A 27,634-nucleotide genomic window follows, 5' to 3' on the forward strand; every position below is an offset into this window, starting at 1 on the left:
CTCCATTGCATATTTATATACATGAATATTATCATTAATGGATTACACACATGCACACACCTGTACTTTGGAACAGCAGGTAGGCACAAATAATTTAAAATCCCCAGAGAGCCCTAGATGGCACTTCTAATAGTATTCACTCATACATCCTGTATCTTGGAAGTCCGTTAGCAACATCGGAATATCGCTGTGACTACAACCAAATGATAAATGTTACATTTTAATGCATCTGCCGTCCTTCAAAGAATAGTGACAACTATGTAGCAAAGAACTACAGCAAGAAACCTCAGATCTAAAACGAAGGCTGAACAATATCCTGAAGTTCAATACAATAGCTTTAGTAACTAGATCTGGATCTTAAAAAAAAAAAAAAAAAAAAATAGCTGAATGCCTTGCTCCTCCTCTCCTCCAAAATAAATTATTAAAACCAAACGAAAATATTTTAAAATTCTCTGATTAGTGCTCCTTTCTTATATATCAATTTTCAAGTAACAATGGTTTTATGTCCTTTTATGCTCCTGCTTCCATAGGCCTACCATCCTCAATATTAAGCATTACTGGGAAATATAGATGGCATGTGTGGTCAAAACTATTTATACAAGTTGAACACTCGAGCTTGCCCATACCATGAAATGTCTGGGTATCTCTACAAACTACAGTTATTATTATTTTTGGGGAACTCTGAGAATGCCAGGAATATTCAGTGCACTTTATTCAGCGCATACAGCTTTTAATGTAAATATGCGAACTATTCCTGGAAATCCCAGGCAAGATTCAACACAATAGTTTACCTAATGCTTTTTACCCTATGGCTGAACCTTTCTAACTCCTGCACTCTTAATATACTTCTCTCACAAAAGCATACAGTGCCAGATATAGGAATGAGCTATTACGTAAAAAGGGATAGGAAAACTCCTGCTGTTTGGTTTTCAAAGTTGAAGATTCATTTCCAAACCTCTACATATGCTTGTAAGCTTTTCTTCTGAACACCGCTTCAATGCATGCCACACTGCATTTAGCTTATTTCAAATGTACTTTTCGAAATCAGTATTGAGAAAGGAAAACAGCCGAATTACAAAAAGACAAAAATTTTTTTCATTAAAGCTTCCGATAATATGTTATACTGCAATAATATTTGTTATATTGTAACACTCGGGTGTTCTAAGTATACATAGAACAAATTCAGAGAAGACTCCTTGAAAATAAAAGCACAGAACTGCATTAAAGCAGTTTTAAATAAACAGAACAGCAGTTAAAATTAATACTGCACCCCAAACAAACTACAGAGCAAGCACTCGTTAAAAATCGTAGACCTAATTGAGTCTGGATGGACCCCTTTACAGACCTAATGCAATGATTAACTATGCATCTGGTAGCATGTCAAGTCCTTTTTGTGTGCCTATCTGATAGTAAAGTGAAAGGGCATGGACAGTGTCCAGTACCAGCAAGCAAATCATTTGGAAGCAGTCATAGCCATAGATCAAAGATTTTTCACTCTATCCAAAGTCTATTTAAACCCACCAACCCAGCCCCCTGTTGCAGACAAAACCAGTCAGAAAATAAGAAAGATTCCTTGGGATCCAGAGATAATAAAAAGAAGATAGAAGTAAAAACTGAAGAAAAGAAACAGACTGGCACAACCTTGATTTCCATAGGCCAAGACAGCTGTTTTACATCCTAGTTTCATTTCAGATGGCTAAAGAAAAGGAACAACTTCCATCCCTTAGATCACCAAATATTATTTCAATTAAACTATTCAGATGGCTTCTATACATTATTTGAGCCAACACCGTTTCCCCTTCCCAGCTACAGAGGATGGTACCTTGAACTATTTTGCACCCAGGTTTTACTCAATCCATAAGCAAACTAAAAAGACAGCAGCATATTATCATGAAGAATTTATTCTGAAATAAGATATGTACAGCAAGATATAAAATAGGAATAGCTATGATTTGATTCTCTCATTAGAAGTAGCAACAAAACCCCTGCAATGGTTTTATAACTAGTAATACACTACTTTTATATCAACATAGTACTTTCAAATGATAAAAATTTAATACTATGAAGTACAATATGCAGAAAACTAAAGGGCTCTAACTGTACATTTAAATTGTATTATATATGAATGAGGGAACAATTAGAAGACTGTTCAAACAGGAAACTGTTTTTTTTAATTCAATAAAAATTGCACGCCTTTTCTACCAGATTGAAAGTCAAAACAAAATAATCTTAAAATATGGGGAGGAGAGAGAGAGCAAGCGACTCAATATATTCCATGCTGGTGACTAGTGCTATTGAGAAGATTGAGCTCCCTCTGTCCCCTCCTCCCACAATACCCTTTTTCTTTATAAATTGCACTCATGGAAACTCACTGAAAGGTTGTAACCTGAACAGTGGTTCGTGAGGAGCAGAGGATTTCACATTGCTATCTGTGGTAACTGAGAAAGTACTTTTTCAAATGTAAGTATACAAATGAGAAGCTTTCACTTGTGGAGCTAGAAATTGACATTTTTAAAGGGTATAGTTTAGAGAATTCCAGGTTAGCTTATAAATTTGCTTCACCTCAGCTAGCTGCATGAAGTTTTTGATCTTTAAAATAATCGACTCACCAATAAAGCCATGCATGTTATTGTTTGTTGCCATGATTATTTACACATAGCAACCATCACACACTTACTGTTAAAAAGAAAAGTTATGGCCAAACGCCCGCAAATTGAAATACTTTTTTAATTTCCAGGACTTTGACTTGGCTTAGAATATCCTTGTAATTTTCACATTTTTAAAAGAAGTGCTGATTTAGCCTCACAGCATTTTTAAGAACGAGACGAGATATTATCTCTATAGCCCACCTCACATTTTTCTCGAGCAAAGAAGTGTTATTGCATTTAACTGGAGGTCAAGTTGACAAAATCCTGGCCTGTTACATGCTCCCATACTGTAAAAAATGGATGCTATTAATGCAATTTATCAATTATTGTAAACACAGATAAATTTGGCTATTTCTACTGGATAAAATAGAATGCACCTACCCCATCTGCATCCAAACAAAACAAAAGGCCCACAAGAAGTTTTAACAAGAAGACAATGGTACAAAAGCACTAGGAACATTCTTTTCTAGTCCATATGTCCGATTTTCCCTGATTGCAAACTTGCTGGAGGCAAACTTAGAAAACAGTATTTAGTATCCAAAGCAATGTTGCAGCTGAAAGAAGTCACCATGAGTCATCACGAGAAAAGACAAGCAGCTACCTTTAACACAAGATTCAAAGCATGAGAGAAAGCCTTCAGCTGCAGGTTGCCCATGGTTAAACACCAGAATACGAACACATTCACATTTTAAGACTGAACAGGAAAGCAAAAATAAGGTACTTAAAGGAGTAGTTGGAAACCTCCCCTTTCCCGCTCCAGAAATGAAAGCTAGGGGAGACTTAGAAACATGTATAAATTATTTCATTACCATACTGTTCAGTCTTCATGGAAAAAAGTACAAGATTTATGCAAGACTCTTAACTGATGAGATGCATTAATGACATGCGTAGAAACGAAATCATCTTTTCTCCACCGGTATGCATTGTCAACTAACTTTACAAATACAGTCCTTTGAACAGATCAGCAGATAATAAGGCCAAGCCATGACTTTCAAAAAAAGGTACACAGTGTATACTGTTGAATGTAAACAGAATTTTATCTGCCAAACCCACAGCAGCGTTTACTGTAACTATTAACCGGGTTTTGCTGTGGAGAAACACAACATGCATTACTGAATCATTTCTTTTCAAATCCATACGTTCCCTGCAGCAGTTCAAGCTCCATCAGCAGTGCAGGAATGTATGAAAATGACAGGCAAAGGGCACTAGCTCTTTTCCCATACTGTTCTTCTATAAATGGAAGCAGAGTCCTACAAAGCACTTAAAGCTGAGAATGTTTGAAGACTGATCTCCAGGAAAAAAAAATTACGATGTTAGGTTCCATGAGCAGATTCATTATTGTGTTTTCTGCAAAACTGTTTCCCTTAAATGAAAGGACAGAGAGGAAACCAACTGCTAGAAAATAACGAACTGCTAGCTCATCTACAAAGCTGCCATGAACAAAGCATACACATACACATACGTATTTTGTATGCTATTCATAAAAATACTTTGTATTCCTTTCGGGAGCACCTGTTCCTGCATTCACTTTTCCCTCTCCTCTCAGCAAGGGGAAAGGGAGAGAAGAAGGCAGATTTGATAGAAATCCTTTAATGCCTCAAGTAAATTTGATTAAACTTTGAAATATTACACCTTGTAACAGCAGCATATTGTAGAAACTTTAGAATGCAGTGTTCAGAATATAAAAGCTCAGAAATATGAAACGTATGCCACTTTGAGAAGCTGGTTAGGCAAGCAAACGTAAGCGTGTTACATCATAACACAGTAAGAAACTTGTGTGCTTCTTGCTAAAACTCTTGAGTTGTTCTCCAATCTTCTGCTGTTGTTTTTTAAAGGTTAATACAAATGCATAGCATTCTCTTAAAAAAAGAAAAAAAAAAAAAAAGGAGAAAAAAAACCAAAAAGTCTTTGCACATTCAGTAACAGCCCTTCGCTTCTACTCCGCCGTCCTTAGCGTGAAGAAAACCCCGCTGCACGTACCGTGTGTACGCGCCCGGATTCACACCGGCCCGAGCCCCCGCGGCACCGAGCGGCAGAGGCAGCAGGAGCCGAGGCGGGGGCAAACCCCCGCCGCACACCCGGTCCCCCTTCCAGTATCTTTTTACAGAAGCCCTCGCTAACAAAACACTATTGCTCCAGGCAGCGGCATGCTGATGTTGGCAGCGCTTAAACCAAACAAACACGATGTTTAACAGTCAAATAAAATGTCCCGCAGCCTCCCTAATGAATTTGTCAAGGACCATCAGATCACCCCCGCCCCTGCCTCATTAACTCAAGTATGATGAGACGGATTATAACGAGAGAATACAGATCAATCGGTCTGCAGACTTCAAGTGGCTTTTAGCCCGAGAGTTTCCCTCTCTGCGGCACACACACGCACACGGTCTCTTTAATGGAATACAGTATCTCCCGCTGCTGGAGGGGCCGCCACTCCGTTTTACACACCGTCAAGGAGCTGCTGATGGACTTCTGCACTAACATACATAACAGCAGAGGTGACAAGGGCTCTTCAATTATAGCCTCCTCGGATCCTACTCCTCCTTCAATTATTCATCCCGGCGAGAGCAAATTCCGCCACAGATGAAGCTGGTCTTAAAGCAGCGCAGCCACAAACGCCCAGACACGGGAGACAGGGGTTTCACATGCATTATTTGCTGGAAGCGTTTAAGTTTATTGCTTAAACGATGTTTCTAATTAGCGCTGGGACAATAAATTAAAGTCGACTTTTAACTGATTTATTATTTACTAGAGCTTCAACCTCAGACAGGAAAATTGGTAATGAATTGTTTTAAATCTGAACGCTAGTAACGCTTCATCATTAGTCACCTTACCGGGGGAGAGAGGGAGGGAGGGGAATCGTCTGCTTCTTGTGTTTTTACCCTGAAAACACGACAACGCGGCCCCCCGCTCCAGGCCGCCTGACGGCTCCGGACGCGGGACGGCCCCCGGCTGCCCACTCTCTGCCGCAAGCGGAGAAACCCCGCGCAGCCACCCTTGCCCGCCGGCGACGTGCGGGACTCCTCGCCGGACCGGGCAGCAGTGCCAGCCCGGCTGCGGGCGGGACGCCCAGCCCTCAGCGGCCGTGCCGCCGGCCGCAGACAAGGCGCAGGACCCCCGCAGCTGCGCCCGGCCAGCTGAAGCTCCAGCAGACGGCACCCACCCGGCGCCGCCCGGCTCTGACCGCCCGCAGCGGGTCCGGCCGCGGCCCGGGGAAAGGGGCAGGCCCGCCGACGCTTACCCGCGCCCCGGGGCGGGGAGCCCTGCTCCTTCCGCGCACCCCCGGGACGCCTAGAGACCGCGAGAGCAGCTCTGGCCCCGTCGCAGCCTGTCACCTCTCCTCCACGCTTCGAACCTGCTCTTCTCGGAGCCTTCCCTGGGCTCGTCTCCCTCCCGGCGGGGCCGCGCCCAGCCCGGCGGGGACCCCTGACACCGAAGGCGGAGTGCCCCAGCCCAGCCCCGGCGGCAGCGGGAGAAACACCGAGCCGACCCTCTCTCTCCTCAGGGAGAGCGGAGCCCCGCCGACGCCGGGCACGGCCGTACTGACTTCTTCCAGCACGCAGCGGTACGACCGGCGCAAGACACGTTTCGAATTTCAGCGCACACGGAAAACAGACGGCAATATTTTCTGTATTAAAATCCGCCAGCTGCAGCGAAAGGAGGAAAGAACGAGGCACCGAGCCCAACCGCTGCGAGCCGGCTCAGACGAGGCTCCGCATGCAGGAGCGGCCCCGAGGGAGCCGCCCCAGCGCAGCAGGGCCCCGCGGCCCCGCCGGCCGGTGCCCGCCGCGGGACGGCCCGGCCCCGGGGAGGGCCAAGCCACTGCGGCAGCACGCACCCTCGGCCCGGGACCACGCACCTTCCCGCCAGCCTGAGCCCAGCTCCGTGTTGCTGGGCAGCAGGCACCGCCCGCAGGGTTACGGCGCTGCCAGCGAGCTGCTCCTTCTGAAACGACGTTAACGTAGCCGCAGTTTTACATCCAAATCATTCAATATTCGTATTAACACAAACGCGCGTAAAATATCGTTTGCTTTCGAATAACTCAGTCCTACGCTTTAGGAGGATGAGCAGAACTTTATGGCACGGGATTTATCTAAATTAATGCGACTACGGCACTGACTGAGGGCGCTAAACCAAGGTGTGCAGTTCTGCTCCGGTGACGATCTCGCCTCACCCACTTCGGCCCAGCATCATCGAAAGGGGATTTATGCCTGCGGCGAAGCACCGGCACGCGCCTCTCCCCGCTTCCCCCCGCACCCCGGCGCTGCCGCCGGGCCCCCTCGCAGCGAGCGGAGGGAGCCCCGAGCTCCCCTCGCCCTTCACCCAGCCGCCACGGCTTCTCCCCGCGCCGCGCCGGGTCGCGGGACGCTGACAGCCGCCGGCCCCCCAGCACGGAGCGGACGGGGCGCCCCCGCCCCGCCGCCAGGGAGGGGGCAGAAGTGAGCGCGCGGGCGCGCCCCCGCGCAGGCCGCATCTGCCGCCCGCCGCGATTGGCCGCGCCGCTGACAGCTCGGCGGCGATTGTAGGAGGCGGGGCTCCGCCCCCCGCGCGGGCCCCGGCCCCATTCATAAACTACAGGGCCCGCCGGCACCGCCGGGGAGAGACGGGCACGCGGCGGAGAGGCGCGGGAAGCGAGAGCCTCGGCGCGCGCTTCCAGGGGTGGGGAGGGGGAGGAGAAGACATCCCGGGCACGGCGGCTACACCCTCCTCCCGCTCAGGATAAAACACAGTCTGTGCAAAGACAAAAAACCTCACCAGCCAGCCAACCTCCGTACAAATACATCCAACCGATCCATAGAGAGCGGCAGGACAGGAATGAGAGAGCACAGACCGAGCGCGCACGTCTGCGCGCAGAGATAGCGAGAGCCGCAGAGCCGGGCTCAGACAACGCCTCCAGCAGGAAAAGGGAAATCAGCAACACCCCCTGACAGTCCGAGCCAGCGGCCGCCAAACTCACGCACGTCTCTGGCGGTGCCACGGACTGAGAGAGAGAGAGAGAGAAGGGCAGACAGACAGACAGGCACAGAGCTCACTCCTCCGCTCTGGGCATTGCTCGCATTCTTCTCCTCCTCTCGTATCGTGTGCGGTTTCAAACTTCGCCGCCGACCGGCTTCTCTGCGGGGACCTTCTGCAAGTCCTGGGGAAATTTGCTGGGGTTTTTGTGTTCTGTTTTGGTTTTTTTTTTTTTTTTTGTTTTGTTTTGGTGTTTGTTTGTTTTTTCCACGAACTATTGAAACGGCATTTTTGTCGCTGCGCTGGGGGCTGGGCGCCTGAGGGTAGGGGCAGCGCAGACCTCCCTGCCCCCGCCGCCACCCAAAACTTCGCGCTCCGGGAGCCCGCGGGGGCCGCCCGCCGCTCCGGCACCGCCGCCGCCCAGCCCGCACCGCCCCGCTCGGTGCGGCTCGCTCTCCTCCTCCGCGCCGGGCTTCGCTCCTTTGTGCTCCGTCCTCCTCCCCGATTTTTTTTTTTTTAATTGCTCCCGCCGGCGCGCCGCTGCCGCCTTCTTCCCAGAGGGGGTGGGAGCCTGCTGCTCGGCCGGTGCCCTCCGCAAAGCTGCAGCCACCGCTAAAGCATTGGATCCCTCAACGTACTGCGAGAGCCCGGTGTACAGCCCGGACCTGTGCCCCAACATGATCGCCGCGCAGGCCAAGCTGGTCTACCAGCTCAACAAATACTACACGGAGCGCTGCCAGGCTCGCAAGGCGGCCATCGCCAAGACCATCCGGGAGGTGTGCAAGGTGGTGTCGGACGTGCTGAAGGAGGTGGAGGTGCAGGAGCCGCGCTTCATCAGCTCCCTGAGCGAGATCGACGCCCGCTACGAGGGGCTGGAGGTGATCTCGCCCACCGAGTTCGAGGTGGTGCTCTACCTCAACCAGATGGGCGTCTTCAACTTCGTGGACGACGGCTCCCTGCCGGGCTGCGCCGTGCTCAAGCTGAGCGACGGCCGCAAGCGCAGCATGTCCCTCTGGGTGGAGTTCATCACCGCCTCGGGCTACCTGTCCGCCCGCAAGATCCGCTCCCGCTTCCAGACGCTGGTGGCCCAGGCCGTAGACAAGTGCAGCTACCGGGACGTGGTGAAGATGATCGCGGACACCAGCGAGGTGAAGCTCCGCATCCGGGAGCGGTACGTTGTGCAGATCACGCCCGCCTTCAAGTGCACGGGGATCTGGCCCCGCAGCGCGGCGCAGTGGCCCATGCCCCACATCCCCTGGCCCGGCCCCAACCGGGTGGCCGAGGTGAAGGCGGAGGGCTTCAACCTCCTCTCCAAGGAGTGCTACTCGCTGACGGGCAAGCAGAGCTCGGCCGAGAGCGACGCGTGGGTGCTGCAGTTCGGCGAGGCCGAGAACCGGCTGCTGATGGGCGGCTGCAGGAACAAGTGCCTCTCGGTGCTCAAGACGCTGCGCGACCGGCACCTGGAGCTGCCCGGGCAGCCCCTCAACAACTACCACATGAAGACGCTGCTGCTGTACGAGTGTGAGAAGCACCCGCGGGAGACCGACTGGGACGAGGCGTGCCTGGGCGACCGGCTGAACGGCATCCTCCTGCAGCTCATCTCCTGCCTGCAGTGCCGGCGCTGCCCCCACTACTTCCTCCCCAACCTAGACCTCTTTCAGGGCAAGCCCCACTCGGCCCTGGAGAGCGCCGCCAAACAGACCTGGAGGCTCGCCAGAGAAATCCTCACCAATCCCAAAAGTCTCGACAAGCTATAGGGTTAACACCCCCGCGCGCAAAACGCGCCCTCCGTAAACAACAACGGCGTCTCAAAAACTTTTTATTTAACGCAAACGACGACAGAAAGAGGCGGCGAAAGCAACGCGCCCCCCCGCCCCCCCCCCCCCCCCCCGCAGCTCGGCGAGTTTAAAAACTCGCAGGCGGTTTTCCCGGCGCGAACTCTCACCGCCTTGCGCGGAAGAAGGGAAGAGCCTCTCCTCCGGCCCTCCAGTGTGAATTTTTAAAAAGTCACAAAAAGAGAAGCGATCGGACTTTCGCAACCTCAAAATGAAACCCGAAAGGTACATTTTTTCCAATCCCTGTATAGTACTTTTCTTATTCTCTCGTTTGCCTGAATGTTGTCACCAAGTGAAAAATTATTTAACTATATGTAAAAATCTCCCTTTAAAGAAAATTTTACTGATGTTAAATGTATGTCGGTGCCAAGGTCAGATTATGTGCCCCACAACGGACTTGTTGCAAATAGTAATAAAAATATTACTTTAACTTTACGCTGACTTTTCGTGAATGGTTCTTAAATTCAGGGAAGCAGATTCTTTCTGAACCTCGGAAAATTTTTCAAAAGAAACGGAAACACGAGGTACAAAGATAGTCTAAACGCGACACCTGGCCGAAGCATATTCACTGACGTCTTCTAAACTTCCCTCTAGTTTCTATAAAAATAGTGCATCTAAGAGAAAAAAATCTTATATATCCCGTAGTTCAGCATGTGACAACATCTGCTATATTTCTACGACTTTAAGCTTCCCCTCTACATCTCGGGAATATATGGGGCGTCACGCAGCAGCTCGCCAGAATTTAGACAGAATTAGAGCATGCCGTTTCCTACCCTACGGTCATCACCTTTATTTTTTTTTTTTTCTTTTCCTTTTAGTCTTCTTTCTTTTTTTTCCCCAGTAAATCTCCAGCACTCGTATTTTGTTTTAAAAACTCATCACTATTTGCTTTCACTTCCCGGAGTGAATACGGTAACCGTTTGACTTTGATAGGAAAGAAGTACAGATCTACCCTGAATAATTAATGCACTTTAGAGCAACCGGTCGATATTTTTTTAAACAAACATTTGTTTTCCCCGGATTTTTAAGTACAGCATAAAATCGCACCACAGCGTAAACGCGTAGCCAGACGAGCAGACCAACAACCCGTACAGAGACGGCCCGACCCGGCACTGACACCGGCCGCTCTCCGGCCCCGTCCGGGCCCCCTCTCCCAAAGCCGAGCTCTGCCCAGTTCCTCCCATTTCGTGCTGTAGCGACTTCGCTTTAGGTTTGCTCAGGACGATTTAGAAATACTCGCAAGATTTTTATCCGGAAAGCATTTCTAAGGTCTAGAAACGTTAGCATTATCTGCTCGAGCCGCCCGAAAGACATCAAAGCCGGGTCGGAGCATTTCGAACAAGTTTCCGTGTCATTTCGGGGGCAGGTTTAAAAATCTAAGTTCTTGGCCCAACGGACCGCTTCCGTTTGTTTGTTTGTTGACGGGTCCGGAAAGAAACAGCCGTGGGGATCCGAGCTGCCGCTGTCTTGAAGCGCAAACGGAAAGGAGCGAGCCCGGCAGCAGCCCGGCACCGGGCAGCCGCCCTTCACGGGTTCCCGGCGGAGGCACCGCAGCGCCTTCCCCGCGCCCGCCCGGGCTCACCGGGCTCCGTCCGCGGGCAGCCCCTTCCTCCCGCACACAGCCCGAGCCAAGCACAAACTCTGATCTTATCGCGGCTGATGCTGTCTCTGCGGCAGGCTTTTTCTTCAGGACCTTGTCACAATGTTTTCTTTTCAGTAGTTTAGACAAATATACAATGAACTCAAATTTATCAAACAGATGAAGCCTCGCTAATTAAACACGCCTTCCTAGCTAACAACGGACTAGGATTTTCTTTTTTTTCCAATGGGCATTTTCTACAGCGGCTCCAGTCACCACTATCAAAGTACAGTACTCACGCAGAGGGTGGGGCAGGGATGCGTTAATGCTCCAAAGAAAGCTGCGTTGTAAACTTATTTGTTTCAAAATAAGAATACTCGGATTTGGTTTGTAGCCCGCCCCCCCCATTCACAAGAGACATTACAAAAGGTCTTTTTTTTTTTCTTTTAAGATCTCCAGCTAAAGTATCATCACGAGCAGAATGTAAGATATTCGTGTATCATGTATATTCATATACTTCATGTAACCAACTCCTTCTTTTGTAGGAACCCAAATAAAATCACTCAGATACAGAATAAAGATATAGTCAAATCAAACCAGCATGCCTACCCACAGTTAAGAAAACCACCACTATCAAATACTCAAAAACAGGAGAAAAGAAAGCAAGCCGAATATATGTTGTATGTCAGTGTCCCCATAAAACACGTAGCAGGAATGGTAAGAATTAGTAACTGTACTCAAACATCGTACGTGCTAAACATGGAAAACAAAAATGCAGAATAATGCAGATGTGTAAGACTTATCTCATGCTAATGCAATACAGAGCAGAACATTTTAGATGGAAAATGTAATACAGTAACAAACTGCTATATTTTATATTATATATTATATTACATTTTATATTTATATTCTTTTTACCATTAAATGTTTTAAAAGAAACACTATGGAAGGAGTAAGCATTTCAAAATTTTAAAACTTATCTCATGCTTTAGACAATTTCAAAAATATTTTAAAAATAGGTCAGGACCAAAAGAAAGTTAAATGTTATTTATGGTATCACATAAAAATCACAATTCTAGTTAATTACTTACATTAAATTCTAGTTCTAAGAATTTTAGAATGTTGTTTTTCTAAATAAATTTATTCCCTGATAGGATTTGATAATCCCAGCTTTCAGACCCACTGATGCCATTTTTAGTACAGACAAGAGCAATTTACTCCATAAGAACAAAGAACTGAACTGGCGCTTAACACACAAGGTACTCTCTACAGACAAGTAGAAAACCACTACTTCTTCCAGTGACTTTTCCCCCCTCACAAATAAAGTATTACCTTGCTTAATATTAAGCAGATATTTAAAAAACCAAGAGCCATCACTGTGCTTAAACTGGGATGCAACAATATTTACCATGTCATACTCTGAAATGTTGCTGTAATACTGTAGAAAACATTCAAGTGCAACCTTATTAAGCTAATTGCACAATATACTGCCTTTGAAATAGGAATTTCACTGAAGGTTACTAATTTTAAACAAAAGACTAGTAATCAAGTAACTCGGAGGAAATAAAGTTTGTGGAAATTAGCAAGTCAGTTCAGAAACCCATTTTAAGAGGGCAATTATGTTTTCTGCTTAGGCACAATAAATAACAACAGGCCCTGTAAAATCTGTTATAGAATAATATGATACAGAAGTACTGAAAACTTACGAGTGTAGGAAGTTCAATGCTATGTTACACTGGCATTCTATAAAAATAGGAAAGTAAAACAAAGCATTTGGGCTAAAAGCCTCGTTGAACTTTCCAGTACTCACACATGCCTGTGATTCAAGATGTCTTTATTTAAGATGCCCTCCCTGGAGCTTTATTCGCAGCAAGCTAATTAACATTCAAGTAGGGTCGAACTGGAGGGGTTTAGAAAAAGGAGAAGGAAGGTAGGTGTCACCTACATGAACAGGCTGCTCAGGGAACTGGTGGAGTCACCATCCCCGTAGGTGTTCAAAAAACGTGTAGACGTGGCACTTCAGGACATGGTTTAGCAGACATGGTGGTGTTGGGTTGATGGTTGGACCTGATGATCTTACAGGTCTTTTCCAACCAAAATGATTCTATAAGCTCAGTAACATCTATGGACAGTCACAAACTTACGAAAGCAGGAACACTGTGGACCAACAGAGGTAAAGGAATTCGAATGAAGAATTAAAGGTCTTGGGTAATTTGTCATCATCTCTCAGAGCTCAGGGTCAATTATCTCTTACCTTTGGGTCGATTTTCTTAAAACCGGGATCTTCTTCATCCACCTCAAAGTAGAGCTCAGAAAGAGTGATGGAAAGAGTGCCTTTCACTACTACTGAGGGTGCCACAAGCTGAGCTAGTGTGCTTAGAGCAACTGGACCTGCCAAAGAGTGAAAACACCAACAATATTCAAAACAGAAAAGAGCATGGGTGCAAATTATTTGCTTTTCAAGCCTAGGACATTAAAATAAATAAAGCAAAGAGTGTAGTTCTTCCTTAAAAAGCAAAACTCTTTATCCCAGAAAAGGACATATGTAACAGATTTGCAGTGTCTCTGTGCTGCCGACATTGAAGCAGCTACAATTGCAAACTGATGCATTTATTACATGTGCCAGAGCTGGCTTTAGCATGGCAGTATACAGTTTTTACTCAGATGCATTTTCTTTTTGAGAAAGTTCGAGAGTTGCATACCTTCTGTCATACGCAATATAAAGAGTACACACAAGAACACTTGAAATCTTACTGTCAGATGTGTTCTTTAGGTACTGGAGAGTTTTGACAGCTTTCCAGGAAGATGACATAGCAGTCAAGGCTCAGAGTTGTCTCACTGTAAAGTGTTCCCCCCTGGATGCTAGAAATCTATTGTTAAGCTTACGCAATGTTATAGAGCCTGAAGTAAAATGTTTTAAAGATGCTTTTGATTCCATGTTAAATATTGTTCAAGGATTCCATGCAGTGTTAGTGTAGCTCAGGGACTGTGGGAGTAAACAGCTGGAGGGTTGGTTTCCAACTGAATGAATTTTTATTGGAACAATCACATCTCCACAGGGTTTATCAAAGGAACAAATCAGGCTACTACTGAAAACAATAGGTTCAGCATAGATCTAACAATGTAGAACCTATTATATAAACTAACACATACAGAAAGAAAACAAGTTAGGTTTGTCATCCAGCTGATTAAGAAGTAAGGAAATTAAGTTACTTGGCTACAGTATTATCTGACTTTCATAAAACAGTGGAAGATACGGAAGTGACATAGACAATTTTAATAAAGCATCTATAAATGAGGTACACACATTCAGGTAATCAACGTGAGAATAACTGACAAAAAATTCAGATGAATTGTCATTTCCATCGATTGTTAGGAGGGTGATGGTCCTTAATCTCACATCAATCTCAATGTGTGCCACTAGGACAAAAGAAGAGATGCTCTGCTGAGATCAGAGCAGCTTTGCCCTCTATTCCCAACGTACAAATACATTGTGTTTGCAGATGGGCATGAGATAGCTGCGGAACTGCCATGATTTCCCAAAGCTCACTCCCACAAATGGACGAAATAAGCAGCTATGTGTTCTTTTGCTGTCTCCCTTTGCCCTCTGTACATTAGCATGTAATCCAGAGGAGAAATAACATTTTTTCAATCACTCGCAGACATTCAATTACAGGGCAAGCAGACAGCTGCAGAAGCTGGGGCAGTCCAGGTCTTGTGGAAGACCCCTGACAATTTCCACTTCATTTCTAACCCACACCACTTTATTAGTGAGGATTACTTCTTAATCCTATTGCCATTGTCAAGATTATATAATTAAACTCCACTTTCACCTCTATTACAGTACGAATGTATTACTTGAAGCAATGGATGAATAATAAAATAGAAGGAAACACAGAGAAGGCTGTTGAGAAGGAAGCTCATGGTGGAAAGGGAAAAAAAGATTCACATACAGAAAATGCCACTGCATTATTCTTCCTTTACTTCATTCTACTCCACTCTTCCTGTGCAGGTTTTCTTTTTTCATTATGCTGCATTTTTAACTTCGCTTTTTTTTAAAAAAAAAAACAACAGTGGAATGCAGTTCAGGGATAAGCAAACTGCCAATAAATAATCACTTCCAGTAATTTCACTGAATTACCTTATGTATGATACGTATCAATGTAAGCTTATACTACTAGATTCTCAGGGAACCAGAATTACCCAGGAAAGGACATTTTACTCTAAAGTAAATGTACATGGGATACCAGTTGAGAAAGCAGAAGAACACAGAGAAGTTTGTATTTGCCCTGTAAAACACAGATTCCTCAAATAACAATAGAGACTCTTGATAACTCCCAGTCCCTGAACCAAGGTAGTTACTGTTTTTACATTTTGAACTGTACAGAAATGGACCCACTCAACTCAGATTGCAACAACAGCAAAGATGCTGTGACTAAGCATGCGACTGAGTAAAAGTTAATTAAGTTCAAAGATCTCAAGTACTACTTTTGCAGAAAAAAAGAAGTGAAGTCTAATAAGACTATGTTCTGTGAAGAAGGGACTTCAATGGGGGAATGACAGAGGGAGTTAAGTCCAGTGAGTGTAGAGATCCTGCAAATCCCAGTAAATAACCATTACGTACAATTCTGTAAACTTGGGAAAAAAATTAAAGCTCTCCAAAGCCTTTAATTACAGACAAATTGCCTAACTGTCCACCAGGTCTAATGATTCGAGGAGTGGAACGAGGTAAAAAACAAAGAAAATAAACCCTTTTGAAGGTAGAGCTACTTTCACTAAGGAAGGTTTCCTAGAATACAGACATCTACTGCAGAAGCAAGAAGGTCATAAAAGCCAGAGAAAGAAAATGCACAACTCTCCTCAAGTAAACCCTCAGCACCAGATGACCCAATGACCCAGTTATGGGAAGGAACAATTTATCAGTATGCATCCCAAAACATGCTTCACTACAGAGCAAGGGAGATGGGAACTTAAATAGTAAAGAAGCTGAGGAGAAAATTAGAGAGTTGAAGTTACCCGTTAAGTTCTCCACTTCTCTTTCCTCCATGAATGACATAATATCGTCATCGCCTTCCAAGAGAATCTCACTTTCCGAGTTCTGGTTTCCTAAAACTTGACTCTTGATGGATTGCTTTCCTTTAACAAGTACATCCTCATCAGGAGCTGAAATGAGAGAGAGATACATTGCTGTCCGTCAGGTCTCAGAGGCAACAGTGTAATTTTTCTTTTTTTATTTAATGAAAGTTCAGGAAGAAAACTGTTTTCTAGCTGTGGGAAGTACCTCTAATGTTAGGACACATCTAGTTTTAATCCTATTAAGCCTGCTCAAAATTATCCAGAGCGCTCTGCAGCATTTAACTCCGCTCCAAGTGTTTATGAAAGAGGGGAAAAGGATACAACAGACCCTCTCCCCTCGCAGCCTTCCCTCGGAAGTCGAGTTCTCCTGCTGGAAGCAGGTCCCAGCTGCCTGAGGTGTTGACCTGGCTCTCAAACCCGGGGTCCGAGCAGCTGCTTGCTCCGGCAGCAGCAGGCAGAGGCAGCTTCCCTGCCAGGCAACGGACCGCCGCCGCGACGGAGACGAGCTCGCCCCACCGCCACAACGCGGAGGCCCTCTCGGCAGCCCGGCGGCCGCGCTCGGCCCGGCGAACCCCCGGCGGCTGGGGAAAGGGGGCAGGAGAGGCAAGCCGGGGGGGCAGCGGCCCCCAGGGCTCGGCCCGCACGACGGCACAAGCCGGGCACGCTGCGCCCGGCAGCGCCTCCGCTCCACGCCGCCTGGGGCGGGGGCTTTCGCGGCGCAGGGCAGCGGGAGGCGGCGGCGGCCCGGGGGGGGAATCCCCCGGGGGCGGACCGAGCTCCCCGGGAGCGGGGAAGGCGAACGAGCGGCCTCCCGCGCCACCGGGTCCCTGCCGCTCCCGTCGGCCAGGAGCGATGCGTGGATTTCGTGAGGCAGAGAAGCGCGCACCGCGCCTCGGCAGCCTGGGCGAGCGGTGGGGGGGGATCACGGTTGAAGGCCGAGAAAAGCGCGCACCTGCGTCCAAGAGGGACCACGACACAGTACCCAGTCCTTAGAAAGGCCATTTCTGTGCTCACATCTGAGTTTTCGGAACGGAAGTAAACAAACTGCGCTTTTGACCCAGAGCGCACGTTTCACACCGCGCCGGTAACCGGGCGGGCCCAGGCGCCGCGGCCCCGGCAGAGCGGGCGGCGGCCCCGGCCGCCAGCGCTACCCGGCAGCGCTCCTCTTCTCCTCTCGGCAACGACAGGTCGAAATCCATTTTATTTAAATTACAAACTCAAAGCAGCAGCAGGAAAACAAACCAACCAAGCAAACAAAAAACAACAAAAAAAGAGGTGATCGCTCACTCCACATGTAGGTTACCACTTGCTGTGGGGAAAGCCAAAAAACCAGCAGTGTATGTGGTGACTGGGAGGGGTTTTTTTCTGCTGAAAATAAAAATACTATTTCTTAAAAAGCAGATTGAGAACGCCCGTGACACAGCCGTGTTTGAAAAACATTCACCAAACACATCAGGACCGACCAACTTCAACCCATCGCGCTCTGCTTTCTGCGGCTGCTGCCAGTTCCACTGGCTTGCTTGAAAAATATGTTAATCTGCAAACATTTACAGAAGGCGGCAATTCCCCGGTGGCAATATATAAAGTTTAAATTGTTTAAGTAAATATATGCACATAAATTGCAAATAATAAACCTTTCAATTGAATGAAAACTAAAAAGGAAACACAAACAAACAAAAAACCCCAAACCACCAAATGCCCCGGTTTTAGTTTAGGCCTTGAGCTTACAAAAAAGCCAAACAACACTCCCCCCGAGCCCCAAAACAAAACCAACCAAACAAAAAATGCAAAGAAAAGAAAATTTAACTTGCCATATAAAATAAAATGCAATTTATGCATGATCCTTTCTCCCCAATCAACAACTGCCACTTGTAAGTAAGCTTTAGAAAATAAATTACTGCAAAGTTTTAACTGGATTGTACAAACACAAATTTTACTTTCTTCTAAAACATGCTCATGTAAATAATAACAACTTGGATTCTGGAGCTATTCAATGGGAGCTGAAAACCTTGTCATGGAAAATATGCAGCTGATATTTAGAAAGGTTTTCCTGTAATTAACTCCCCCTTGAGGATTTTAAGTTAGCAGCAGTAAAATTACCAACAGTATACTAATGTACACCACATGTAGTATTTACTCAGTGGCCTACTAGCATTCTCTTGAAGATCAAACAAGGTAAAACAGAACTAGACCACCCCAGGGATACAGTCAAAGATTTTTTTTCTTTTTCAATACACACAAACTGTATTTCTTGTTTCAAAAACCCTATCTGCACTGAACATAGATGCCATTTTTGCTTCCTTCACTACAACCTATTTGTTTTATACTGAAGATGCTATTTCCAACCAGCCTTCTACCTATTGTCATTTAAGATTGAATTGAGAGCCAAGATCATACTTAGCACAGCTTACCCACAACTTGTCCAAAATACTAGTATATCCTTCAGTCTTTCTTCTCATCTACCATTACGCAAAAATCAAATCAGTACGGTAACTTCCAAGCCAAAGAAGACTAGGTAACAGAAACATACACCTCCTGCCTCATCTTCATCACTCCTTTAGGTTTTATTTCTTTCCCCAACTAATAATATTATACTGACTCCAAACCATACATCTTGTGTAACTGCCCTTTTCGATAAAAGATTTTAGACCATAAGTTATTTTAGTCCATTTTTATAAATTTTTGTCATCTCTTTGCGTATCACGTTAGTTATCCACTTTATCCCGACATGCATGAAATGTGTATCCACACAGGCACAGGAAGATGAAGAGCTTGTCTACACATCTGCAGAGACAGTAAGACCTCTCACTGAACCAGAATCTGCTTTTTTGCAGATTGTACTGTCTTGAATAAAGCACTCCACCTGCAACCAACACACACACGCTCACACGAGTACCTGTATAGAACCGATTACATTCCACACGGATTCACCTATTTTTCTGTAGATAAATGCACTTGTGTAGGTAGACCACAATCTAGTCCTCTTTCTATATTTATTGATCAGAGACACACATGACGGAGCACGACATCGCGTGACAATATTCAGTTTCCATATACATGTATAGGTATATTACACTGGATTTCTTATTTCAGGTCCCAAACCCTGCTCTGTCATCTGCCAGGCCTGCCTATTCTTGGTGTGACTGCAGCTTCTGGCTCCAATCCTGCAGATCTTCAGCACACTTCCACATACACTTTTTCAAGATCAAGGCCTCAAGGCACGGCCTATGTATTGCACAGGACATAGCAGCCTGCTGGCAGAGTATTTATCTAGCACAGCAATTTCATTATTATAATTCATTGGTGTAATTCCATGCAATCCTTCCCAAACTGCTCTGTAAGACCCAGTTTCTTCAAGTAGCTTTTTGCACGTGGATCTCTGCATCTGCAGAGAGTCTTATTGATTCCAGTTAAATCTCCGGAACACTTCGGTGTAAAAATAATAGTTAGCTGATGTTACCGAACAAGCTTAAGGCATTCATAGAATGACAGATTATTTTATATTGTTTGTCTATAATTTAACCTTACATGAGAAATACAATTATTAAAAGCCTTTTAAAAAATAAAGTATTGCAAAGCTTGATACAGAAGATACTTACTATCACTTTTTTTTTTTTTTTAAATGTCTAGTATATACATCAAGAAAAGCAGTTCAGGGAAAAGATGCATCAAAAACACCCTACTTCCTATTTTTCAAAAAAGGATTCCCAGAAACCTCCCTCTAGTCTTCATCTTTGTTTAAAAAGATAACAATGGAAAAAAACCCCAACACTTTCACATCAGTATTTTAAAATATGAAGACTTATTTTTCATCCCTTGAGTTGAGACAAAGAAAACTGATCGGTCGACTGCAATACTGTAGGTGATCAGCTGCCAGTCCCCTGCAGGCACAAAGCTCTGAACTCCGCCTCTTGCCTTGATAGCAATGCCACAGAACGTTTTCAACTCCCCCCCCTCCCCAAGTTTTTGACAAACGTCAATAAAAAACAACAAATCACTAGTTAGCTAAAAAGCTCAATAAGGTATTTTCTAGCAGCTCTCACAAAATATTGTATTTGGGGGTCAATCTAAAAACACCAACAGGTTTAAAGTTCTATTTTTTTGCCCTTGCACGCCTACATAAGTATTTTGGTCTCATTTCTAAGACAATGGGTGAAAGGAAGAACAGAAAAGAATTAACTCTTTCCACCCCAAAACTTTCTCTACAAAACCACCTTCACCTTCTCTTTCCTTCTCCCACACTACCAGACTGACTTTTATAAATAGGCATTTTGGAAGGATCTTCCCCCCCGAAAAATTACCTAAAGCCTTTTTTTCCCAAGCAAGTTGATGTGAACTTGGGAATGGCAATTAAATTGTCAGAATTAAAAAATTTGTTTTTAACTAGAAGGTAGCCAGAAGTATAGTCATGGGGCTGGTATTGATTGTCTGAACAGAGAACATTAGTCTTCAGGTATTTATTCTGCCATCTCTGCACCAGAGGTTCTCCTTCAAATCAAATCAATCCCTTGAAAAGATTGGTTCTTGCTACTACGACACATAACTAGGCTGCAACAGAGCTGATTGTTGTTGTTGTTCTCTCCAGGTTTCACTGAACAATATTAAGGCTTCTGATTGTTTCTGAATAATTTTCACAGTTGCAAATTGTGATCTTTCCTAGACTGTGAGCTCTCTGGGGTGGAGAATATATCCGGTTTTATTTGAAAGACACCAAGCAGTTGATAATGTGTATCTAATAATGAAAAGTATGCTAAAATCCATGCTTTCAAGCATGGTTACTGCAACGGTACTTTTCCATTATTTATGCTTTGTTTTCCCCTGTCTCCCTTTTGGCAAAATCCCTTACCCCCAATTTCAGGTTTTGGTTTTGCTCTGTTTTATTTTGAGAAAAGCTTAAATAGGCAGTAGGAAACTTTTTATTCATTATTTTAAAATGCTTTTGCTTCAGAGACATGTAAAATTTATCAAAATACAATAATTAATGCTGAATTATTGATAAGAAATCATAAAATATCGGGGCAAATATTCTGTGAATTTTAAGGATATCTGCACCATGAAAAAAGGGCCTGAAAGTCTGGTTCCAAAAATCTGAAAAGAATTGGATTTTATGACCCAAAAATAGTTATTATTAAAAATTTACAAACAAAATTCAGAAAGAAATAAAGTGACCACTCCAGTTGACCTTTTTGACAACTGTACCTTCTAGACTTAAAGAAAAAAAAAACCCAACAAAACACAAACCCCCGAACACCACACCAAAAAATCCAAACACAAAACCATAAAAAAACCTAGAACCTTTGTATTGCTATAAATTATATATAGTTTCCAGATGAACTTGAATTTATACTTTGGACATCTATTTTACACCCTGCCAGTGGAAGGTCTTGGAACAAGACAGTTGCATACATATGCACACTCACTTAGGCAGATAGTAATTATCTGTATTTTCAGAAATCACATTAAATAATGACTTCAGGTAAACTAGAATATTCACTGGGATAGATAAGGAAACAGAATGGCAACAGATAAAGGCAGTGTGCACTTAAATTCATAATAAAACAACATCATAGAAGCCTATTAGGATGTCAAATTCTGAACAGAAAGACGGACAGAAAATAATTAGCTCTATTTGAATCATCAGGTTTAGCTACCAGCTATGCCTGTTAGCTACCTATGAAATAAGGCTACTTTTATTTCATTTATACACTCTGCTTTTGTATTGACCAAAATTGTACTCCCGTCAATTAAGAACGGACTGTGCACCATAGCCCTTGAAATACAGCATGGATTTAGTGAAAATATCACATTACTATGAAAGATGAATAATTGTGTTAGTGTGTGTTTACTTATGGAAGAATTAGTTACACAAATATAGATAGGAGCTCTAAATATTTTGCAGTAAAAATAAATTTTTTTTCAGTATTTTGATAAACAATAATCAGATTAAATATTAAAATAAGAGTAAATACATAAATCTGTAACAAGACCTATTTAATTTAAAGTAAACACAGTATTAAAGAGGGGCAATTGTTGTTTATCCATGGACTACTAAACAGAGAGAAACCTTGTGCCCTTGAAGTCCATGGTGTAGAAACAACACACAGCATTAAGAACAACAAGCCCCAAAGCAAAAAGTGGGTTAATTAATTCTACATCTTGTTCCTGTTTCTATAGTCAAAGATGTAGGGCTCTACAAACATCGCTTTCAGATCACTTTATTGACTATTCTCTGTATGGTCATTTATTTTAGAGGACTGATGTCACATCTGGCATTGTATCAGCTGACATATTGTAGACATTTTCTTCCAGAAATGGCTCTTTAAGGCTGAGTGCAAGAGGTTAAGATGCCTGATGGAAACTAACTTTACAACAGTGATGTTGTTCTATATTCCTGTAACAGTCTTAATAATTTTAAATTAGCATAAAGCTTATGCCTTCACATATAATATGTGTGCGTGTACTTATACATATATGTATGCAGAAATTCACAGACTGAAAAAAAAAGACCTAAATTTAAATTATTCTATGCCCTTACTTGTACCTTCAAGATGAAGGGTACTCAGCTTTAATTATAAGCAAATTATTTTTAAATATAAGAAAGAGTTTTCTACCTCATTAACGTATCTTCATTAGATTGCAAAGACGTAAAATTCTAGACTAAAGTCCAAAGTTCACTAGCTTTGGGGGTGTGTTTATTTGTTTATCTTTTTTGTTTATTATAGAATTCTCAAATTGATTACTGCATTAGTTTTGCAAATACATTCCTCTAGAACAGCCACAGCAGCATGTAGTTGAGTGATCCCTGACAATAAAATGGAGGGTGGAAAAACTGTTAAAAAATGCAATCTCCTTTTTTAAAATCATCGGGTAGAAATCAGCGTTAGTACCGTTTGCTGCCCGAGTAATATGTCATGTTTCAGCATTTGTTACTATTTCTTTCACGCCAAGTTCTTGCAGAAAAACTTGAGGACTTTAACATAAGCATAGGTTTGAATACAGTTGAGCTTTAGAAGTGTTCTTTTTCTTTCAGTGTATCTGTAATCATAGGCAGATACGCGCTAAGGCTAACTGAAATACTTGCTTTGGATTTCTGAAAAGGAAAGATCTTACTCTGAAGTTACTAATGCATAAATAGGTAATTTTTCACAAGAAAGCGCGTCCAGGGATTAATGGCAAAATTGCATCCACTTCTCTTCTGCTTAGTGAGAACTATAATCATTGTACGCAAAGTATGCACAACGTGCCAGCTCAACCAAGATGGAATGAAGAGGCTTAACAAATGCCAACGTGGCTTACATTAAGCAATGGTCAGTTTATCTTTGTACTGAACGTGTCTGAAATGCAACGACAAAAGCCTTTGGCATTTGGGACAATTTTCTAGCATCTTATAGGAATGAAGGTCTAGTCTTTACTGCCACATACTATAACCTGCTGCTATTGGCAAGAAGCAGATTTTACACTGACCATGTTCTCCGGCTGCTTTTAGCGTCGCTTCAGGATGTGTCGATCCAAGGGGGTTACGCACAAATCGTCGCCGGCGCCGCAAGTCATCTTCCCAGTAGTCAAGGCGCCAGAACTCACGAGGACGACTACAATGAAACAGAGGAGCCACATATGTTAGCAATTATCAAACAGCATGGTAGCACTGAATTTCTGCATAAAGCTCTCCTTGTTTGTGCTGCTTTTGCTTTTTTTTTTTTAACCTCCCCCCTTTCTGCAATCTTTTACTTAGGTATGTCCTTGAAAATAACAATATCACCTTCCAGTCTAAGGAACTCCTTTCCCTTTTTTCTTGGAAGGTGAAATGAGCACTAAATACATCATTTTGAAATGAATTGCTGACAGTGTGATCAGTTTCCCCACACTCTAGTGGCATGTGCTCCGATTTCAGCCTCATTTCAGCCTCAGCAGGGCACCTTTCTCAGTGACTGCATTTATAAACCAGAATAGGGAAAAGGCTATTATAAATATGGTATAGCATTACCTATATTAATCAAAGTCTGTCCCCCTTCATTTTTCTTCCTAATTTGTGCCTTTTTGCACAAGGTCAGTAAATCATACCAGGAATTCTTGGTCCAGAAAGTGTTAACTTTAATGAATACCTCAGTAACATGGTTATGTATGTGATAATAAAATATTACTTTGTTTAGATGTGCAGGAATTTAATTAAAATAATCTCTTAAAATATTCATTACATTTAGCCCCTGAGGCTTAGAACAACACAAGAAAATGCATTTCTTTTCCATTTACTGTTTTTAAATAAACCATTCCAGGAGAGTGAAACAGCAATCTATTTTCGAACAAATCAGATTGGATTTCTGGTGTATGTAGTTGTGTTTTTACATTTAATTAAAAACTACATGTTATGATGTGTAATAATTGCTATATTGAAGGCATAACTTCAAAAATTACATCAAGAAAAGGTTACATCAAGTTCATTATTTTCCATTGTATTCTCCAAATATATGTAGATCTTTTTAATATGTTCATACATAAGTGCCAGTTACTATCTTGTTAGATGATTAGGAATGAATGAAACTGTAAAATACTATTTTAACCCAGAGAATGTACAAAAAAAAAAAAAAAGCCAATTTCATGTATAGGAAATAAACAAACAGAAAATGCCTGAAGCACAGAATAGCCATGATAGCCTGAAAACCCGTATGCTCAAATTAAAAAACACTGATTTTGTTTACTAACATAGCTAGTATTAAAACAATATATGAAAATGCATCTACACTCCATTTCTGGTCCAGGAGCTAATACGAAGTATACCTGTCAACACTGACAAATGAATCGCCACAACTAATTCAGAGATCACAATGTTAAAAATACTAGGCATCCACAATCGTAGTTTTGAGGTCTAAAGGCAGAAATGAGTTTTATTTAAGGTAAATCAAGGTTTAAAACAAACACAGTAATGACAGCCAGAATAATTTGCATAACCCTACTCTCAAACAGAATTTGTAGACATTAAAAATTGTGACTGAAAATAATCTTATAAAAATGGAAAGTGTCTTTGCACCTACCTTCATTAAAATTCTATGCCTTTTTCTAACACTGAAGAAAAGGCAGTGCTATTCTTCATCTTTCCGATTTCTTACTTTCAGAAAAATACCAAAGTATTGGAACTAAACACCCCAGCATCTTATTTTCACATTTTGTGTGTATTATAATAATGCTAAAATTTGAATGCTTTGATTATAAAATCCAGTTAATTCAGAACAATTAATCAACCAAAAACTGTAAAACCCAGAAAGATATGGGTTTATTCAAAGGTCGATTAATAACTTAAAATTCTCCATTAGTGATTATAGAAAAAAGGCAGAACACAGCTGGCTATGTGCATGCCTTTGATAGTCGTAGAGCGTGGATAGGCACTTCATCATTCTGCCTTCCTACATTTATCTGTTAAAATTATTATCAAATATCAGCCAGGATGCAGTCGTGAATCACAGACTGCTCCTCGTCTTCAGGGGAATGATACAATGAGGGCCTATTCATCAGTATGGCAATCGGCACAAGTAATTAGTTCCCTGGACTGAGATCTCCTACAAAGCTTATTTCAGTCAGCACCACAAACATATGACAATGAAAAGCTAATGGAAGCCACTAAAATTTGTTAACCTTTTCTGCCATCCATCCTTCTTGTATTCTGTGCTACAGTATTATGCAAAGATGGTAAATTTTTAATTTGTCATTCATCTATCTTTCCACAGTTTTGATGGAATTAAGTGATGCCATTCTTCTGGATAACAATTACACCACATTACAAAGCTATGCTAAAATTATTAGAAAAATAGGTAACAATGATCAGGCACAAAGTACCATCCTGAAACATAATATATCTTTAGTCCCCTATTTTCAGTTTGACATATGAAATTTGCATAGGATTCCATCTCCCTCACCGGTGCACTGATTATTCACAAACAACAACATATCAACTATTAGACTGTGTATTTGCGTATTTATAACTATTGGCAACCACTGTATTATGAGGTAAATTAAAAAAAATCTGCTCTCTACACACAGACAAATATCCAGCAAAAACCTGCACAGCCAAAAATAAATATCTATGTTGTCTAATTCTTACAAGTGAGCCATTTTTAAGAGCAGCTACTGGGACAAATCTATAATAGCACTAATATAAGCCAGTATACTATATAGATACTCTAGAACAACTAGCTTACTAGTAAGATTGATTAACCATTGCAGTGCCATCCCCAAAAGGCAGTGCTATACCATGCAGACTTTGTGGCTCTACAGCCAGGGGTAGACAGACATATTGCTCTGATTCGGGCAGAAATGACTGCTGAAGGACTATGAAGAAAAGGGCCAAGTAAGCAGATTTTGGGAACAGTCTAGTGCCATCGACTACGGGGGACATGTCACAACGGAAGTTTCCGGCCCTACAATAAAGGCTGCCATATGGACTAAAGGTGCTATATGGACTGGATCAATGAACATAAGTACTCAATTAGTGTAAGTGCACAAGCAACATTTCTCAGGGGGTTGGGGATTTATGAATTATAAATCATATTATTTGCATGGATTTGTCAGGGCCCCCTCTAACATGATACACAGTAATTACTGGTTCCTTGGTAACAATACTGACTGCAGAGAAACAAAGCTTTGATAGTAAATGTTTCATTCAAATCACATAACCATTATATTGCATTATTTTTCAAACAGTTCCCCAAATTACCAGGCTATGTACTCAGAAGTGAGACAAAACTTTCCTCTCAATTCCCATGTAACTAACTAGACTGTTACAATTGTACAGAGATGAGATGAAATACAGAATGGCCAATATAAGCTGTATTCTCAGGACTTCGAATGTGTCATGCAAAGAAAAAAGGCACTTCACAGTGGTAAATGGGAAGAAGTTTAAATGCTCACATATCTTCATTCCAAGAATAAGAAACTTATTTTTCCTACCAGTTTCAAAGATTCATACAATTGCAAACCAAACATACCAACTGGCGTATTAGCTTTATTATGGTGTTATAGCAAAAGAATTTTAGGCATGGGAATTATTTACTGGTCCTCATACCCTATAGGAGATTTAAACTGAAACTCAGCAGTACACCCAGAGAACAACAACAAGATCATACAAGTACCGAAGAATTACTTCTTGTAATGCCTTATCCATTGTGTATTTCAAGAGGTGGACTGAGAACTGGCTGAATGGCAGAACTCAGAGGGTTGTGATCAGCGGCGCAGTCTAGTTGGAGGCCGGTAACTAGTGGGGTTCCCAAGGATCAGTACCAGTTTTGTTTAACTTCTTCATCAATGACCTGGATGAAGGGACAGAGTGTACCCTCAGCAAGTTTGCTGATGACACCAAACTGGGAGGATTGGTAGATACACCGGAAGGCTGTGCTGCCATTCAGCGAGACCTGGACAGGCTGGAGAGTTGGGCAGAGAGGAACCTGATGAGGTTCAACAAGGGCAAGTGCAGGGTCCTGCAGCTGGGGAGGAACAACCCCATGCACCAGTACAGACTCGGGACCTGCTCTGCGGAGAGGGGCCTGGGAGTGCTGGTG

The 27,634-nt window shown here is 43.2% G+C and overlaps 2 protein-coding genes across 7 annotated transcripts in view; one reads left to right on the forward strand and one right to left on the reverse strand.

Moving 5' to 3' along the window:
* LRBA (LPS responsive beige-like anchor protein) overlaps nucleotides 1-27,634 on the reverse strand; it is a 423,407-nt gene that overhangs the window by 175,492 nt on the left and 220,281 nt on the right. For 5 of the 6 annotated variants that reach the window (XM_075421117.1, XM_075421115.1, XM_075421113.1 and 2 more), the window contains 3 exons: nucleotides 23,553-23,677; nucleotides 16,029-16,175; nucleotides 13,267-13,403 (listed from right to left, as the gene is read on the reverse strand). In XM_075421117.1, coding sequence (XP_075277232.1) covers nucleotides 13,267-13,403; nucleotides 16,029-16,175; nucleotides 23,553-23,677 — 409 coding nt within the window. Of the gene's footprint in view, nucleotides 1-13,266; nucleotides 13,404-16,028; nucleotides 16,176-17,040; nucleotides 17,098-23,552; nucleotides 23,678-27,634 lie in introns of those variants that run through there. The other variant, XM_075421116.1, reaches the window with a different exon arrangement.
* Nucleotides 8,141-9,426, forward strand: MAB21L2 (mab-21 like 2). Its single transcript, XM_009942888.2, has one exon. The coding sequence runs from the start codon at nucleotides 8,276-8,278 to the stop codon at nucleotides 9,353-9,355; it is 1,080 nt and encodes a 359-aa protein (XP_009941190.2). The 5' UTR covers nucleotides 8,141-8,275; the 3' UTR covers nucleotides 9,356-9,426.

The sequence above is a fragment of the Opisthocomus hoazin genome, chromosome 5 (genome assembly GCF_030867145.1).
Source record: "Opisthocomus hoazin isolate bOpiHoa1 chromosome 5, bOpiHoa1.hap1, whole genome shotgun sequence".
NCBI lineage: Eukaryota > Metazoa > Chordata > Aves > Opisthocomiformes > Opisthocomidae > Opisthocomus > Opisthocomus hoazin.